Source organism: Haliotis asinina, chromosome 12 (genome assembly GCF_037392515.1).
Source record: "Haliotis asinina isolate JCU_RB_2024 chromosome 12, JCU_Hal_asi_v2, whole genome shotgun sequence".
NCBI lineage: Eukaryota > Metazoa > Mollusca > Gastropoda > Lepetellida > Haliotidae > Haliotis > Haliotis asinina.
Window position 1 is genome coordinate 5,778,699 of NC_090291.1, and position 19,562 is coordinate 5,798,260.

The 19,562-nt window shown below is 40.8% G+C and overlaps 1 protein-coding gene across 1 annotated transcript in view; it reads right to left on the reverse strand.

The window, feature by feature from the left end:
- The window catches only part of LOC137257617 (serine/threonine-protein kinase PRP4 homolog), a 29,092-nt gene extending 9,539 nt beyond the window's left edge, over window positions 1-19,553 (reverse strand). Inside the window, exons 1-7 of the mRNA XM_067794939.1 lie at window positions 19,481-19,553; window positions 12,816-13,403; window positions 12,163-12,654; window positions 11,277-11,361; window positions 6,598-6,850; window positions 5,290-5,369; window positions 4,445-4,529 (exon numbers count right to left, since the gene is read on the reverse strand). Of these exons, the coding sequence (XP_067651040.1) occupies window positions 4,445-4,529; window positions 5,290-5,369; window positions 6,598-6,850; window positions 11,277-11,361; window positions 12,163-12,654; window positions 12,816-13,403; window positions 19,481-19,512 (1,615 nt within the window). The 5' untranslated portion in view covers window positions 19,513-19,553. The remainder of the gene's footprint in view (window positions 1-4,444; window positions 4,530-5,289; window positions 5,370-6,597; window positions 6,851-11,276; window positions 11,362-12,162; window positions 12,655-12,815; window positions 13,404-19,480) is intronic.
- Between the last annotated feature and the right edge of the window lie 9 nt (window positions 19,554-19,562).

Genomic DNA, 19,562 nt, shown 5'->3' on the forward strand with positions numbered 1-19,562 from the left:
ATCCCATCCGGGAATCGAACCCGCATCCCTCAGAGTCAGGCACTTGAAAGGTTGTCTTTGAGACTTGGTACGTACGACGTATATCTTCAATGCTCTATCTGGAAATAATGATAAATCTCGAGTATCATGAGGTTCCAGGATCGAAGATAATGCCGGTATGTGGAATTGTCTATCCAGTTGACCTTTTTCACAATAAAATCCCATCGTAGACTCGGATGAGCTGTCTGCTGATGAGTTGCATCAAAGCTCGTGCGTTGAAGTTTAGAGCATGAATTTCTGACATGCATGCAGCTGTAGCTAAGGCAAGTAATAGCGTCTTCTGAATTAGCAGTTCAAATGAGGTCCGATCAAACGGTTCCTACACATCACTTGTGAGATGTTGAAGTACGATGTTTAGATCCCATGTTGTTGATCTTCCAACTTGAAGGTGTGTCGTAAGGCAAGTAGCTCGGGTAGTTTAGTCAGCTTGGTTCCTGTTTCCATGGTGACCACTGCGCTGAGAGCTGCCAAGTATGTAGTAATTGTACAGCCTTTCAGACTTCTGGAATGTCGTAAGTGAAATAAATATGCTGCTATCTGCGGATATGTTGACTTCAGCTGTCTCAGTAGTCATGAGGTCCAAGTATTGATGACAAGGCCGGTATGCGGAACTGTCTGTCCAGTTGACCTGGCAGCTGTCTGATTTTCTCGATGACTCTTGGTAGCAGCACCTGAGGGGAAACATGAATACGTTTAGTTCTTCCCACAAGATGCTGACAGCGTCTGATGCCAAAGTTAATGGATCTGGTACCGGTGACACAAAGGTTGCTGTCTGTTAGCTGAACTTTGTTGCAAATAAGTCTATTTGCAGTGATCTGAACCTCCGGCCGATTAGTTGAAACGTCTCTTGATGCAGCATATACTCTGTTGGTGATAGACAAAGAGGGCGAGATAAGGCGTCTGCCATGATGTTGCAGGCTCCTGGCATGTGAGAGACTTTTATTTGGAGATTCAGACTCTCAGCCACATCAAAGAGTAGAAACGTCAGGTGTAGTAGAGATGGAGATCTCATTGACCCTTGTTTACGTAGAGGCTACTGTTGAGTTGTCTGTCTGGATCATCACTAGCTTGTCTCTCAGTGTTGTCGACCAATGATGGATAACATGTATCACCACTTTCACCTCCAAATAGTTGATGTGAAGAGCTCGATCTTCCTTCTTCAAGAATCCTGCTGCAACCTCGTTGTTTAGATGGGCACTCCATCCTTGGAGAGATGTGTCTACCTAAAGATTTTTGTTGAATGCCGGCTCTAATATGTAAGTTCCTGCGCAAAAATTCAATGGCGAGTATACCATAGCAGGTATGGTCTCATGATGTCCAGCCTCGCAACACGGTCAGGACATGAAACCGTGACTCAGGAACCGCTGTCATAGATGTAGTAGTAGGCGTCCTCGTCTGGTCATAGTGATGTGAGCAGATTTAGTAGGCATTATCACTGACATAGTGATAACAGAGAGAGTAGAACTTGTTCTATCATCGGTTTGAACTTTGACCCACCGATCCTGGGACAGCGATGTATCTCAACATAGCGATGAATCAAATCCCGAGGAGTTAGGTTCTAAAGTCATCTGAGCTGAGTTAGTAGCCTGACAGTGAACTCCAACTGTAGACTGAGTTGACTTCTCCCATGATGAGCTTGTATGCGCTGAAGATGAGTCATTCTTCGTCTTCAGATCATCAACGCTGTTCATTATGAACGAGTTTACATTCCAAGGAAGTCTATTTATAGCTGGCTGGCTGTCCGATCAGAAACTGCCATTCATTGCTGCAAGCCTCCTGACAGGCAACTTTGAGTAGGCTGTTAGAAGATCTCTATGCCACCATCTGAAGAATCAAATGACACTGCAGACTGCTAATCTAGTATCTAGTGAATGACAGTAAGTCAAATGTAGACTTCCTGACACTGGAATAATAACATCACATTCTGCGCAGGGTGTTCTCTCTCGAGGACCAATCAGACTGTAGGTGTAACGTCACTGGTTTTCTTTGAAGGGCGTTGTCTCTTGGGGACCAATCAGATTGTAGATGTGGCGTCACCGGTGTAGCAGATAACTGATCATCGTGAAATCTTGTTCAAACGGTGATACCCGTGCTAGCATTTAGGCTTGACCGTAACCATGCTGTTTGGCGAGCACGTGTCGAGATGAGTAAAGCGTGCGAAAAAACGTCCGCCGCTTGAAGCTGATGTAGACAAATTGTCTTCCAGGTAGATGTGTCAGAATTTTTCCAACGAAGATAATACCGTAATCTCTTGTAATCAGAAGTGTAGTTTGCAGTGGTATGTTGCAGTCATCTCGAAGAATCTTTGTGACGTATTCATCGTTGAGAATTCCCAGCTGCTTCCAGTCGAGTTGAAGACATTCATCCACTTGGGACGGTTGTAAGGGAAGGCCTGAGGGTGGAAAACTCCAGTTGTTCTGACCCTGATCTTCAATGTTTACCTCCTGGACACTCTGGTATTAAACTTCTTATCTCTCGTTCTCTGGACTCTGGAGAACCTGGACTTGTCAGTGTAACGCTGACTTGTCTGCTTGAGCACCATTGTCAAGGTGTCGACGGACTTGATCATCATGACTTGCGTGATCATCCTTGCGACCTCTTCAATCTTGTCGAGGAAGTAGATTCAGTCCCTCAGTAGTTGAGACGAGGTGTTCGGATGTAAAATGCTGATCCTTCTTCTGAGTGATGAAAGTTGACAGGATCATTCACTCTTCTTCATTCGCAGGATTGATGAACTTGAGATGAGAGTCTCCTTGATGGCTCTAAATCGAGCCCGTCCGAATGTCGTCTACCTTGTAAGATCGTTGCGGGTACTGCTGATGATCTTGTATGCCTCGTGCTCTGATGGAGGGCTCCACATGGGGAAGAGGGAAGCGATGAGCGTTGAAAGGTGGCATATGTTGTTGTTGAAACTTGGATGCTGACTTAAATGCCGTAGATAACTTCTCAGAAATCGTAGATATCGGAACTATTGCCGGAAATGTCAACACATGTCTTCCTTCTTCATCCTACATGTCTGACAATTAAGAATAGTGACAATGTAGTCGTGGTGGATTTTGGAGCAGCTGTCAACATAGCTGAAGACTGTAGTCTTCATACTTCTTCAACATGACCTTTCAAAGTTCATGTTGCATGAAGGCGTCTGCGTCAAACAGCTGCGTTGAGGCCAATGACGGCTGATTCGTAGAGATGTCTACTGTGATGACAAAGTCTATGTTGCTTGAAGTGTTGTAGCATCAACAGCGGCTCATCGTAGATATGTCGTTCCTGTAGAGGGACGATCTTGTCACCACAGGACTTCTTTGTTGAAGAATGTTGATTCTGCAATGACTTCGTTGCAGACGGCATCGTCTTCGATGACGATGGTGATCTAGACTTCATAGGCTGCAACGACCCCGTTCCCGATGAAGCACTCTTCTGTGGTCTAGGGGATGACTCGCTGGACCCTAGGTATAACCCCGGGAACACGTCTGACTAGTAACTGGAATGAAATTCAGCAGTTAATGAAAAAACGTTTACCCGAATCTAAATCATCCAATTAGACATGACTAATGAAAGTCCATGTTGCCTGTCCCTCGCAAGCCTTTGAAAAGAACAAATTTATACAATAAATTCTGAAACAGATAAATCTCTGTAAAATTCACAGCAAATAGTGGGAGAACATAAGGGCTTACACACCAGAGCGGGTCAACCACTGACAGCCGTAATCTACACGGTAAACACAATTTCATCAACCAAAACTAAGTCTGAGTTGCTGAAATACGTGCCATATCAATACACAATAATCACAAATAAACAAATTGTGATACATATACATAAACCAAATACTGCATACGACATAAATATAGTTAAAGGACCGAAATAGTTGAAAAACATATCGCCGTAGTGGAGACTCCACATAACTCCAGCCGCCCTCGTCTGGTGATAAGGAGAGAGAGACAAGCATGGTCGGTCAGCTAACCGTTTGTGCAGGAAAACGGGAGGCTACTGGTGGGTGAGTGTATTTTACGTGCGCTTCTTTTAGAAGGGAACTTCAAGGGATTTCAGGTATTCCACTACTTCGCCAGGGAAGAGGAGATAAGCAATAAGCATGAGTCAGGATAAGGAAAAATGTATAAATATGCAGTCCAAATCTTTTGCACACGAAATTTTCATTAAAATCCTGAATCATGTTAAAACGTATCGTGTGTCTATATGTTTATACGTCTATATGTTATGCAGTTTTAAGGTACTTTTCAAAATTATGTAGATCAGAATCTATGCGTCCAAAACATGCACACAGATACTTTTTGCATGGTTCTATTATCTTTTTGCATGGAAAAAGCAGGTTTGTGTGTTAACGCGAACACTGATATATGTCAACAATCTAGCCCTACAGTATACATCACAAGGAAAGTCAACTCACGATAGTAGCCCTCTGCATCATCCCAGTTGTCCATCAAGTTGGGGTTGTCATGGACACCACCTAACGGGCGCACAAATCCGGGACTCTGAAGTAACATGAGTGTGAACAATGCTGAAGATCAATTAATGAAGCTCTTAGCAATATCATTGATCAGTGTGAAATAACGCTTCTGTTTATAAAACTGCTGCAACTTTCAGTATCTTCAAGAGGAATCCATGAGTGAAAGTATTGCTATATTCATTCAGAACCAGTGTCACCAAACACCAAACATCCTTCTCTGCATGAACATCTTCACATACCTCAGTAGCAGCTTGTGACAGGTGAACCTTTAGTCCAGTCTGACTACCCAATCGAAATGAGAGCTGGTCAGGTTCTTGAACCAACCAAATGCCATCTTCATAGAAACACTCAGTTTCCATATCTCAGTTCAGTAATATAAGATTTACAATGAAAAGCCCTCACAAAATGAATATGTGCCCTTAATTGTTTTACAGTTTGGTGTAGACATGATTCACGTTATTGAGACACAGAAATACAGAATGTTGGCCTGAATGTTTCATCATTAATGCCAGGTAAATATAAAAATAGATGATGGTATCCCAGAGTTGAATTGACGCGACTGTCTGCGAAGGTGAGTAGATCTTCGTGTGTTGAGAGTTACTGCATGTAAGCCAACCAGTAATTGTCTTGTGTCTTTCGTGCTGGTATGAAGCTAGGATAACAACAAATGCCATTTTTAACATCTTTCAGTACTCCACAGTCATGAAAACTGTTGACATCTATATAGTAGGTCTTAAAGGTTACATGTTTTGGCATTAGTTAACTAGACCTTGTATAACACTCACTGAATAGTTTTCGCTGAACATGTCGTTATCTTCTGCAAACATGTCTGCTGTGCCGTTGGATTTTTTCTTCTTTTCAGCATCTAGGACCATAAAAACAGACTTAATTTGTTTTACAGGAGAAAAGTGACATATTGCCATACCTCAAATACTACCAAACTGCTAGTATTATCTAGGGTAGAGTAGGGTTGCGCAGGATAGGAATGCCTAGGTCGGGTAAGGTGAAGGCAGGGCAGAGCAGAGCAGGCAGGGTAAAGTTGTTTGGGTAGTGAAAGTTAGGGTGGGGTTACCTGAGGAAGGAGAGGGCAGTGCAGGTAAGATAGGGTAAGATAGGATAGAATAGGAATGTTTAGGAATGTCTAGGAATGTCTAGGGTAGGGTAATTAGGACAGGGCAGGGTAAGGTTGTCGCAGGGCAGGGCAGGGCAGGGCAGTGAATGGTTGTCTAGTTTAGGTAGGGTAGGGTAGGGTAGGGTAGGGTAGGGTAGGGTAGGGTAGGGATGTCTAGGTTAGGGTAGGGTAGGGTTGGAATGTCTAGATAGGGTAGGAATGTCTAGGGTTGGACAGGAATGTCTAGGGTACGGTAGGGTTGGGTGAGGCTGGAATGTCTAATACGGTAGGAGCGTCTGGGGATAGGAATGTCTAGGGTAGGGAAGTCTGGCACAGGAATGTCTACCATAAGTTGGTCTAGGGTAGGGTAGGTTGGAATATCTAGGGTAGATGTCTAGGGTAGGGAGGTAAGGTATGGTAGGGTAGGACTGTTTAGGGCATGGTAAGGTAGGGTAGGGAAGTCTAGGGTGGGAATGTCTAGGATAAGAGAAAGTGACACACTACCTTACCTCACCTACTACTAGTAGTGTTAATGTTACCTAGCCTAGGGTAGGGTAGGAAGTGCAGACAGGGTAACTTGTCTAGGGTAGGTAGGATTGGGAAGTCGAGGGGAGTTAAGGGTAAAGTTTTCTCGGGTAGATGGGGAATGGTAGGGTAGGGTAGTGTAGAGTAGAGTTGTCTGGGGCAGGATAGGGTTGTCTTTGGTAAAATATGCTAAGGTTGTCATCACTAAGGTAGGGCAGGGTAGGGTTGTCTCGGGCAAACAAGGGTAGCGTGGGAGCGTAAGGGGCAGGGCAGGGAAGGGTTGTTTGGGGTAGGGTAGAGTAGGGTAAGATGCAATCATTAAGTTTATAAGTTACTTTATGTTACTGGTTGATAATATTGTTTGGGCAATATTACTGATTATTATTTAGGATCATGTTATCTTTAGATATATAAAAAATTTCAGGAATGATGAAACACGATGCCGCATACTACTCACTTGTGTCAGAAATGCTTTCTCGTACCGCACTCCTCTTCTCATCCATTGACTTCTCAAAGTCCTGGGACTCTTCCTCCAAGTCCCTCAGCACCTTGTTGGCCATCTCATCGTCGTCGTCACTGTTGGTGGCTGATGAGGAGGAGTCCTCACTTCCATGACCATGCGGTTCCTCAGCTCTGTCTTCCTCTGGGGGTGGAGTAGGCTCGCTGGGTGCTACATCTAACCCAGGAATGGACCCCTCAGCTCCAAGTCGCTGTGGGTAGAGAACAAGTGTAGAAGTGAGCACAGCTCACATACCTCAGCTGCCCACTTTCGGACATGTAAATGACTGATGTGATATTGATATATAAAGTGACAAGGATCAGCAGTTGACAAAACTTTCTCTTTGACTCTACTAAACATTATATACATGTCACATACTTCGTAGCAGGGGCATAAATATAAAAAATCTAGCAGTGCAAAGTGATGCTGTTTTGTAGAAACAGTAATACAGTAATATTCGTTTCTAATGAACTCAAAGGGACTGTTGTTTTCAGTTCGTTGTAAGCGAAGTTCGTTCTAAGCGACTCGGGAATGTTCGTGAATATTCGGAAATTACCAAGAATCGTCACCACGCCACTGGTTGCAGACAAGATCATGTTCACAGAGAAAATAAAATAAGACAAAACCAACGAACATATAATTGTCATGGATCATTCATTTCATCATCGATCATGTATTTTATTATGCATCTTTAACAAAATCGGTAATTTTGTGCTTCTATGATGTCAGCCAATCATCAACTGACTTGCTGTCAACAGACGAGCTTTCTCCGTGTGTCATGGCTGAACATATCCCTCGTCGCTTCTTAAATCTCTCTAACCACGACTGATTGGCCTTGAAATCTGTATGTCTAAGTCTGCTGCAGTGTCAGTCTTGGATTTACCGCCTGCATCTACAGCTTGGATGATTTGGTATTTTGTGTCGAGATCTAGAGCTTTACGTTTCCCAGATCGCTATTTATGCCTTGACAATGTCAACAAGATTAACAAGATTAAATGAATGATAAAAATTCACAGGTAAGTTTATTTTATCATCCCCTTGATCCCATGTGAGGAAGCCAGTTTGTTTTCACAAGTTACTTGGTGACACGTGAGATGACACGCGAATGGATTCGGATCAGCTGTTCGTTGTAAACACGTCAAATAACGCGTGAAATAGCACAGAGGGACCCGTCAATTTGTTTGTTGTAACAGATAATTCGTACTATTGTGATGGCCATCACGAAGATTGAGAAATTTTTTTTCTTTTCCAGTTAAATTGCAAAATTTATAAGATACAAAAGCTTGTAAATGATTAGTCATTACGAGATATCTTTTTATGTATTTTCCTTTTGTAATTTTTATAGTTAATGGCAGTGCAGAAATTATTACCATAATTATCATGTAATTAGTTTTGCGAGTATATACTAATATTATTGGCAACCTCGTTTTCACGTAATTCAGTGTTTTGAAATCTCTTTTTGGTAAGAAATCTGTCAAAGATCGTAGCATGTTGTTTGAAGCATTATAATGTATTGCCATTCGTAAAATATCATAAGCTATTGTCATCACATTATGCTATTGGTTTAGAACACAGTTGTACTTTGTAAGAGTCAATGTCAACAATGTCGCCTGTCAAAACGATCTTGTTTACATTTTCAAGCACTTTTGAATTGACCACACTTATTTTAATATTTCCTTGTTCTAAGCATTCAGTTTCGAAAACTGACTACCAGATATGGATTAATCTTACCTTGTCCTTCGACAAACTGTGACATAATCCCTGTGACACTTGTTAATTAACCATTCTTTGGTGAATTTGTGATCTGGGCCGAGCTACGTGTTTCGGTGACGCCCGCCATTTTAACTTTGTGACAGCCAGCCTATGTCGCAATGGGGTTACCGCTACTTTTGACTCAGATTAGTGTTTTGCATTATAAGTTTACGTAATCTTGTGAATTACGAACAGATGAACCCAGAATTGTATTTGATGATATGTCAGGTCATGTTGCAAAGCCAATGTTAATTCTGACAACGGGAACTATGTGATTCCCACTGTTGTATTCATACGCGATGTTCAGCATTATTATTTATGAACATGATTTCTATAAATACGACTTCCAGTGCTACTGTCAAATTGTATGAGCGACTGAGTCATGTTGTTAAACATCGTATGTGTCAGATAAGCCCCAATTGCCTCCTGACATCTGTAATCTTCCTCTTTGAATTGTCCATCCGAGTTCCCAGTCGACGTCGCTCGCTGTTATTGCGTCCCCCTGAGCAGGCAGCAAGGAGGTAGCAGGATGTAGAGAGACGCAATTGTTGATCTTATGATATTGGAGGGCATTTAATGAATTAATTACGTGTAATTAATTGGTGGGTAAAAATAGTCATTTTCGTATCAGATTACCTTCTGAGGTAATGCGTCTTCCCTTTTATTTCAGTGGTTTCATGTTGTGAAAGTAGATCCCTCAAAAGAATAAGGACGTAACGGGACGTAATATCTCGTGATTTGATTGGTCTAGAACTGACATGTGACCATTTTCTCGCACCTATAAATATGATGCAATCCAGTTTGGGTCACTCTGACTTTGGCAGTCTACAGGTCAGTCTCAAACTAAGGGCAGATAATTCAGCTCGAAAGTTCCCCTTGTCCTTACAATTATAATAGCTGATGCTATAAATAGACTGCACTTTTCGAACACAGACACAAATTATTATCTTAATAACCATCGAGTTATTCAGATTACCAAATAATTAAGCCATCACTATAGCTACATAACAGTGACTACCACTGAAGCCATAGGTCATACTTTTATTGCCTTAACACTGGTCCATGCACATAAACCTTAAGCTTGAGAGGGATCTACTTAGTGAAAAAGAGTATTGTGCTGAACTACATTTAAACCCATGAATAAAAAGCTATCTATTCAATGAAAAGAAGTGTTTGACTCTTCCTGAAAACAAGACTGACAAGGTTTATTGAAAGTTTGAGTCCCGGCCCCCACACTATCAGTGTTCGGTGTATACGGTAGTTAATTCATAACAACATATAGGAAAGCAGTCGGGATTTCTGAATTTGTTCGTTGTAACCGGCAATTCGCTGTAAGCGTGTACGTTATAAGTGAACTTTACTGTACTTCACATCTCACCATAATCCCACCTGTACACACACATACAGTGGTGAAACAGTAATACTTCACATCTCACCATAATCCCACCTGTACACAAACAGACAGTGGTGACAAGCCAGTTACCATGACTATACTTAACAGCAACAGAAACGCAACTCTGGATTTCTGCTAAGTTTTGATGAAAGATATTAAACAGTTTTTGAGTTGTGCTCCGGAAACGAAGCCCATCCCTCCAAAATCCCTCACACAAATCTGTAAATAGCAAAAGGCACCATTTTAACTTCTGACTGATATATCTACCAACTTTTGCAGAAAAATATTGAACGGTTTTTGAGTTCTGCTCCGGAAACGAAACACACCTCTCACTTTTGAGACCATGTCCAAAATGTTTCCAAGGAAACTGAGAAAATCATAAATCACAAAAACCTGTACATAGCAAAAGGAACCACTTTAGGTTCTGATTGATACATCTACCAAGTTTTGCAGAAAAATATTGAACGGATTGTGAATTCTGCTCCAGAAATGAAGTCCACCCCACCATTAGACTAACACCAACATGTTCCATGGAAAAACAAAAAAAATCAAAATGCCAAAAATCTGTAAATAGCTAAAGGCACAACCATAGGTTCAGGTTATCATATCTATCAAGTTTGGTCTAAAAATATTGAACGGTTTCTGAGTTATGCTCCAGAAACAAAATAACTACAAACGGACGGGACGGACAGACAGACAGACAGACAGATGAGGCATCGACTATATCCCCCCGCATTACATACCGGAGGGATAAAAATGCATGCTCAATAACCAAGGTAACACATCACAACCAATAGGGATTCAACATATGCTGATGAGAAACGATTTCTTCTGCACAGATGAGGAGCCAGTGGTTCTAGACGCCACAATTGTCTGATGATGGTGGGTTCCAATTCCAGGTTTATACAAAAGTTATAAAAAGCTTCAATATGCATAAATGTAAGCTTCGCTTGCACAATATTCGGAATCCCGGGGATATAACCTCAACAGAGTTCTAAGCGGCATAAGCCTGGCATAGACTATTAGGCCTGTTTAGGGCTTGTACTTTGGTTTAAGGATATCGGAAACGAGGAAATATCGATCAAAGATGTATATGGATGTGTGCATGTAATTTGCCTCAGTTAACCAAAGTAAGGATAGACGTTTGTCTGTCTCACAGTCTTTCAGCTATTTCCATCATGAAGCAACACAACAGAGGAGTGTGTTTCCCTGTCAATATTGTCACATCAGGGAGTGGAGTAGTGGTTTAAGCATTCACTTGTTATGCCAAAGACCCGAAGCATTCACTTGTTATGCCAAAGACCCGGGTACAATTCCCCACATGGGTTTAATGTGTGAAGTCCATTTCTGGTGTTCTCCACCTTGGTAATACTGGCTTACTGCTAAGAGAGTCGTAAAACTAAACTCACTATTTTCACATGAAACCTTATGGCATGCACTATGAGCCATCTGACACCATCTGGCACATGTACAAGTGTTTGTGGACACTTACCACTAGTAAAGCTCTCCTCATCTTCCTCCTCATTGCAATCTCAGCTTCTTCTTCAGACTCATCCTGGGGGATTTCTACATCCAGTCTACACAACAGAAGAAAACAGCGTTGAAAAACAGGCAACAACATTTGAGTGAGTCAGTGAGCTTACATAGTCTATATATTCAGCATATTGTGCCACGGCTACGTATTGCATTTATATTTCCTACAATCCTGTTATCTGCATGATCAAAGGACAGTAGAAGAACTATCAGCATCTCACACTTAAACATAAATCTAGCCAGAAAAGAGTTTAAGCCTGAAAATTAAGGACAGGTGAAAAAAATGAGAGAATAAATAATTTCACAGAAATATCATAGATCACAGCAACCAAAACTGGGCTATGGAAGATGGGAACTTGTATTATACTATGCAATCATAAAAGTCTGGAGACCTAGAGTCTGACTGAATGCCCCCTGAATATTTCTAATATGCAGAAGAGAGGGTTTGGGTGATCCTGGCACAGTCAGGCTGGTATGCCTCATCATCAGCTCAGGGCCCTTGCCCCAAACTACAAACAGCCCAGACAGTGAATGGGACTTCTCCAGGAAACACTGCTTAGTCGAATCCACCAAGAACTTTCAGAACATAAAGGCGCCCTAACACTGCAACCTTCTGCATTACCCAGAGTGTCAGAAGTTCTGTGCTCCCGGTGGAGAACCTGTGACACTCTCCTGAGCTGCGCCAAGAGATCAGGAGGTACCAAACCAATGGCACCGAGCACAATGGAGAGTTTTAACAACAGTGTACTTGGGATGCAAGCAACACATTTCAAAGGCAAGGCAAGTGAATACACATTAGGTACTTCATAAGGAATAACATTATCATAAACAGTACGTAAACTCACTCTTCACTATCAGATGATTCATTCTGAAGGGTCATGCCTTCAGAGAGACTGTCTTTAAATTTGTCTTTGGGTTTAGAAGAATCATCACTGCGACGCCGACGCCTGTCTCTCGACCTGCTGCGTTCCCTTCGGTCATCTCGTCGTCTTTGAGGGCTCCTTGACCCATTTCTGTGTCTCATTCTTCTGTCATCCTCTCTCCGTCTATCTACCTCCTGCCTCCGGTCACGTCGCTCCTCTTCCTGTCTTCGATGACGTTCTTCTTCCCTCTTTTCCCTATCCCGTCGTCGCTCCACCTCCCTTCGTCGCTCTTCTTCCCTGCGTTCTTCTTCACGTCGCCTTTCTTCCTCTCTTCTTCTGTCTTCATTCCTCTTGTCTTCATCTCTTCGCCTGTCACTCTCTCGGTCCCGTCTCTCATCACGTGAGGAATGTTGGCGTGAGGGTGAGGTAGAACGTTTAGATCTTCGGTCCCGATCTCGCGAACTGTCTCTTCTTCTGCAACAACATAAAGCTTATTGTGACAGTTGAAAGACAGCTGGTTACAGACCTAACTAAAAATATTCAATCTCGTACAATGTAACAGACATACTTAATAAAGACATGTCTCATATACATTTCTCTCTCCTGAAACAAACAATAAAGAAATAAACTCCCACCTGTGAGGGGAACTTCTTCTTTTGTTTGAGATCACATCAACTGAGTCAAGCAATGTATCAGCAAACTCTGTTAGGCTGGGTGACCTTGACCCTCGATCCTTGACCCCATTCTTCTTCTCACGACTATGACCCTGCTCTCCATGATGTCTTTGTGACTCTCTAGCTTCACGTATCAAATCCAGTATATCATCCTTTCCATCTGCTTTGCTAGAAAACCTTTCTTTCGTTGCACGTTTTTCTGCTGACCCTGACTCCTCAGCATAATTCAAGTCTTTTATTTCCCCCTCCTCTTCAGAGTCGCTTCCATATCCCTGGGCAATCAGGCCTATAGCGTTACTGGTGTCACCATTCAGTTCAGCTCTTAACGCAGCCCGTGCTGCTTCCAGTCTTTCAAGATCACTCTCCTCAAGCTTTCCAGACTTCTTCTTCTCCTTTTCATCAACATCTCCTTTATCATGTTTGTGACGCTTCCGCTTGTGTTTGTGTTTGTGTTTGTCGCTGGTGGAATGTTTCTTCTTATGTTTCTTGTGCTTGTGCTTTTTTTTCTTTTCTTTCAAAATACCTTCATCACTACTGCCTGAATCATCACTGGAATGAGAAACAGTGGAATTTGAAAACAAAACAGAACTCAGCATCATGACAGACTTGCAGTAACAAGAATAGGAAGTTAGGAAGCATGATATTCAAATATAGCAGCTAGCAGCAATGTAGGGCCCCATGGCAGTTCTTGCCTGTTCCCCAACAGAACTCAATTAGCCATTAGAAGTTTGTCAATTTGTCTTTTTCTTCTTTGAATTTTTTTTCAATCAAATGACTATAGTTTCAATAGTTACATTTCTGGTTTGGAAAATACAGGAAATCTGTGAATAGAAATGAAAACAGAAAACCCCATAAGTCTGGCTAATCCACTGACTTAGATCATATGATATGATTTCAGAGGAAATTGGGATATCATCTGCCACCTGATTCTGAAAGAACAGTAAATAAGAAAATTGTGAGGATCATGTCAGTGTCACTTCCAGAGATAGGAAATGTTTCCTTCATTAACTTCAAAATGGAACTAACATCGTTTCAGATACAAATGGTTGTGTTCTCCAGTCTTGGTTAATCACAGTTATGGTTTTCAAATAGTTGCTGACTTTACTACAACTTTGCAGAAATGTATGACGGTTGTAGGTTATACTGTAATTTAATCATTTGCCATAGCTTAATGGATGATCTCCTCTAACATTTGGCATACTTAAACTGCTAGTCAAAAGCTTTTCAAATAGAAGACATTGTAGGCAATCTCACATGTTTGTTAATGAATGACTTGACCCCGTTTACCTAATATAGAGTGTCACATAAGTTTTAAATACCTGCAGAGTTTTATACTCTCTCCTAAGTCCACTTTACAAGATACAAGTATACAAATGCTGGAGCAGAAACATGACACGTCTGAATCATGGAGTAGAAAGTAATTACTTGAAAGGAACCAATAAGCTGCACAAAGTTTTCAAACCTGTTCCACCTTTGTGTAGGTAGTCGATCAGTTCACAGCATGCTTTCCACTCCCTTTCACAAAGGTGTCTTTCTCGCACCTCATTCTAAAGTTGATTTAAAAGTAATTCTGTATGACAACTAGCAATCAACCACCACAATCGACAGCTTTTGCAGGGAAAAGTGATGGTATGAGACAGTCATAACCTGACCTTATGTAACTGCAGAGAAAGACAACCTTTATAAATTCTATGCAGATTGTTGAATGTTTTTCGCTAAGGGTTGTTACAAAAATTATACAACGTATTGTTAATCGTAGTAATGCATTGCCTAGCGATGGAGGTGTCTGACATTTCCTGATCCATATTAACCTGTCAGTAATCAAAGTTCTCCATCATTTCACATAACATTGTTATATGTGTTATCCTGATGATGCGTTGCCAACCAGCAGGTACCTGACGAGTCGTAATGCATATCAACTGTCGGTAGATACTATACTTTATGTTCAGATTTCAAATACACCCAAGTTGTTGTATTTTCACAATGTCCTGTGCTGCATAGACTATCAATATCTATTACACTGTTCCTCTCACGGGAACGTATTAAAAGAGTCTATTAGGAAATATATTGGAAAAGTGCAAAAAATCTTGTGAATTTCTTGTGAAATTATGAATCAGATTATCTGCCACCTTTAAAAACAAAAGCCTTAAAAAAACACATACATGACATAACGACAGTTCGTGGTTTCTAAACAAATATCCCAGCTTGATTTTATTTGCTAATCCAAAATTGACAAATTCCCAATAATGACAAATTTTATTTGTCTACCAACACTGGTGCAGAGGTTTACAGTTTCTCTCACGCTGTCTTACTGAATCTGTGTATCCATCCTGTGTGTCCATGGTCTGTGCTTACATTCTTTACACTGTTACTCTAAGATGTCACAACCGTGATCACAGAGCAAGCAAATGTACTGGGAGTACATGTAACACCTGGAAACAGGTCACTTACAAACAAACAGAAGACACATCAGTTGTTACTTAAAGTATACTGCTCCGTGGGACATGGGAAAGCCGGCAAGAGGTGGTAGTCTTTGGTAGGTATTACGGGCGATTCCTTCAGCAAGCATTATAGCTCAGTGCATCCCCCTTAACCATGTTTTACCCCATGACCCAGAGGGAAAGTAGGAGAAAATAGTGCCTGGTATAAATGGGCTGTTCTGAACAAGAAATAATTCTATCTTTACCAGACCGTATCTCACCTGTCATTTAGTGTCCAATCAAAACAATTAGTGATCTGGAATCGCCAGGACCTCAGCTGTCAGACACGTACATACAATGTTTTGTAAAAAGATTTTGCAGTTTTCCCCTGGTAAGTTTCCTTTGAAAAACTTGTGAAGAAGTCTTTGATAGCTTTTGAAGAGAACTCTGGTCAGAAGTAGCAGTCAGTATGACAGCCACGAAGGCACATCCTGGCACTTTTTGTTCAGAATTTGCACAATGGTTACTAGACATCAGTTACGGAAAGTTTGGAATGCCTAGAGCTGATGGTTAGAGCTCAGTACATCTAGCATGTTTAGGGGGCTAACTACTCAGAAAACTGCAAACAAAAACAAAATAACGGTCAAATGGTACATTTTAGTGATGACTCGTCCAGCCAAAATTGTTGGGAATTTCAATGCATGTATGCTCAAGAAATTTGGAAGTCTTGGACATGTTGGAATAATTAGTTCTGGAGAGTGAGTGAGTTTAGTTTTTCTCCGCACTCAGCAAAATATTCCAAATATATGGCTGCGGTCCATAAATAATTGAATCTGGCCCAGACAACCCAATGATCAACAACATGAGCATCGATCTGCATAACTGGGAACTGATGACATGTGTCAACCAAGTCAGTGAGTCTGAACACCCGATCCCATTAGTCGCCTTATACGACTAGCAGAGTAGCACAGTCGCCTTTTATGGGTTCTTGAGATATTTGCTGTCAAAGTTTGAAGTTTTGGAATTAAATTTGAAGCATTTGCCCTTTGTTTTGGGACCTAGAGTCTTGGGTTTCTCGTGCAAACATCTTCAGCACTGTGGGCCTCTTGGTGATTTGTTTGAATCAATTCTGAGCACTGGTTTAGGAGTTGTGTTTGGTACAAAAATCAGCAGAATAATAAAAAATAATAATAATAATTATCCCAACGATTACAATAGGTCTCCTGCCTAAAGGCATGGAGCCCAAATAAAATATGCTGTATTATTAACCTTCTAAGGAGACAATGATGTTTTAATGATGTGTCACTGAATGCATGTGTGGTGTGGGGTCGGGTGATGTATGACAGGCTTTCAGACAAGGCAAAGGTTCAGTCTATCGAAAAAAATTCATAACTTATAGCAGTCAGAGAAGTGCTTTACAACTACATTCAACTGGAGACAATGGTACCTGGCTTGGTAAACATGTCTAAGACAATATTTCCTTAAAAGAAATGGCATATAAAAGAACCCAAAATGAAAAACAACCATAAACAAAAAGAAAACAAGAAAAAAATTGGTGGTCAGGGGGTTTATGAAGACCCTATTTCTTCATTTTACAAGTGTTTGGACATGATGTCAATTTACTTCATGACATTGACATTGTTAACCATGTTAAAGGGGCACTGATGCGGAGCATTTTCCGTGGACTGGTGTAAACTTTTGTTATTGTTTTTCTCCCGTGAGTACCCGGATGATATCCCAGAATTCGTGACTGGTTCGTGACCTCTGCTGCGCAGTCCGTAAGCGCAGTTGATAGTTTAATTATAGACAGATCAACTGAGGTGAAGTCAATTGTACTTCATTACAAATGTATTATGAAAACAAATGAAACACTTTGAAGGTTAATCATCTGCCAGTGGTAGAAATGGTAAAAAACTATTAGGACGGAAAAATAACGAAGCCAATGTACGTCTCTATATTTTGTCTCATAACCCTAATTAGTTTATTGTCATATTTGTATGATTCTGAAAATTAATAAAAGAACACACGATTTGCTTATACTCATAGTAAATTTCAAACATAACAGCAACATTTATACATTGTATAGATTGCCAATGTGGATCCTATTTCACACACATACGCGATCTAGTGTGTGTTTTCTGTCATACAGATTCTGCTGAATGCTACAACAAATAAATTAAAACAAAATGCAAATAATGAACGTAAAACAGACTAATTTTATAGCAACAGTGTCAGGCTACTACCTTGTTCAGGAATGTATCCATCAATATCCACGTAAAAGAAATCGTATTCCATTCATCTGCAGCTGGTAAATAATCCTGCTCTGTGTCGCGTGTCTTACAACTGTCTCATTTGCGAAAAAGTAACACATCGTTTCACGTCTTTCGTTGGTGAAAACTAGATAAACCTCTCATTGGTCTCCCAAGATAGCACACCTGGCAACTAATTGTATGATGTCCACTATTCTAAGTAATTTAGTTGACCAATGTTGAGCAATCAATCAATCAACGCAAGGGTGGTTAATTCTTTGAAGGGAGGATGTTGTTTTTGCACTCACACTTTACGACAGGGTGTAGTCATCTACACACACTGCCTTTTGACAAATCCGCTAGAAGAACAAAAGTAATTAATCAATCAGTGTGTTATCGGTTAATCCTTTGATCGATGTTTGTTTTTGTAACTCAGCTGATAAACCCTCTTGCATCACTTACATGCACATATTACATAACATACAATACATTTGCCATTACAGACCTTAATTTATAATGTTGAGTATTTACTCCAGACAGGAGAAATGCCAAATGGGAACCTTTGTTGAGTAACGGAAGTGGTGTTGCTACTAATTATACCTGTTATAAATTCATGAATTGACCATCAAGAGAATGATGACAAATAACACGTGTAGGTTTACACCATCAAACGCGAGTTACAGCAAGGAAGATGTAATCTCTGTGTCGCATGCAGCCTGAAAACACTTATGGGCCGAAACTGTTTTGAGGATACCAACGGAATTTCGTTACATAAGGAATACACACAGGCATTTGCTGTGTACTTTGGTAAATAAGTGAAATAAGTTTTTTTGTACGTAAGACAATTTTCAGATTTCTCTACCAAAGCCAAGGTCATCGTTTTTTTGTTTACGAATTCAAATAAATCAACTGTGTGTTTTATTATCATAAATAATAAACCATTGTAGCTACCATAGCTACCAAAATTTACCTATGCTATTTGCTATCACAGCTCAACCAACACTCAAAACTACCTAAATATACAGCTTTGCAATCTTCCGTACTGAAACAAATGGCTTGCTACGTGCCTGTAGACATCATATTTTCATGTAACATGATTAAATATCGAGGTTAAAAACACAGAAATAGGATCAAATTGGATCAGTAAGTATACCATCCAAGCATCCGAAAAGAACTACACTGCTGGGATATATGGTTACGATCAGACAAGGAATACCATGGATATTTTTAAACAAATGGCATGTGATGGGCATCCGGCCTCCTGACTGTTTAAGTGAAGAAATTTTGCTAATATGGACAGGAGTCCAGTTCCTTTGTCCGTCACGGTCGAAGGAGTGGGCGCTGACCAATTTGCGGTCTGCTTTCGTAATTAGACTGTTGGCGAGAAGCATTATTCGCTCCGCATCAGTGCCCCTTTAAAGAAACGCTTCAATTGATCTTACAGTAAGGTACACATTCCTCGATAAGCCAGAGACTCAGAAAGTAGTTAATGGAGGTTACTAAATAACAGGCAGGGTTCATGTCTAAATAGCTAAAATGTTTCCAGATCTTACAAATGACTCGAAACTAGACCAAAAAAATGTGAAAAGCTCAATCTGCTATTAAAATATCGGTTCATTTTTATCTTCGATGTATCAAATTTGAAATGTGGTGACCTTGCCTCTCTCAACTCCGTTTAACAGTAATTATTCTAAACATTCTACAGTTCAACAGAAAAACAGTATGTAACACTATCGCAACGGATGCCAGTCAGAGCTATTTGGTTCGCATTATTGTCTACTTTGATGTAACGAAATTAGGTGACCTTGCCCCATCTTATCGCTGCTAGGCAGTAACTATTAAACATTTCACCGGGTCCTTCGTGACGACAACAAGTACTACGATTGCAAATGTATATTATCTAGTTTTTAAGAGTATTCATGTCCGCGTGATAACCTGTCACAGAGTAGTACGTTACCTTATTTCAATCGGGTCATCAACATCGGCCATGTTAGACGATCGTCAGCGCGATGTCGACTATATACTACTGTCTCTAGGAC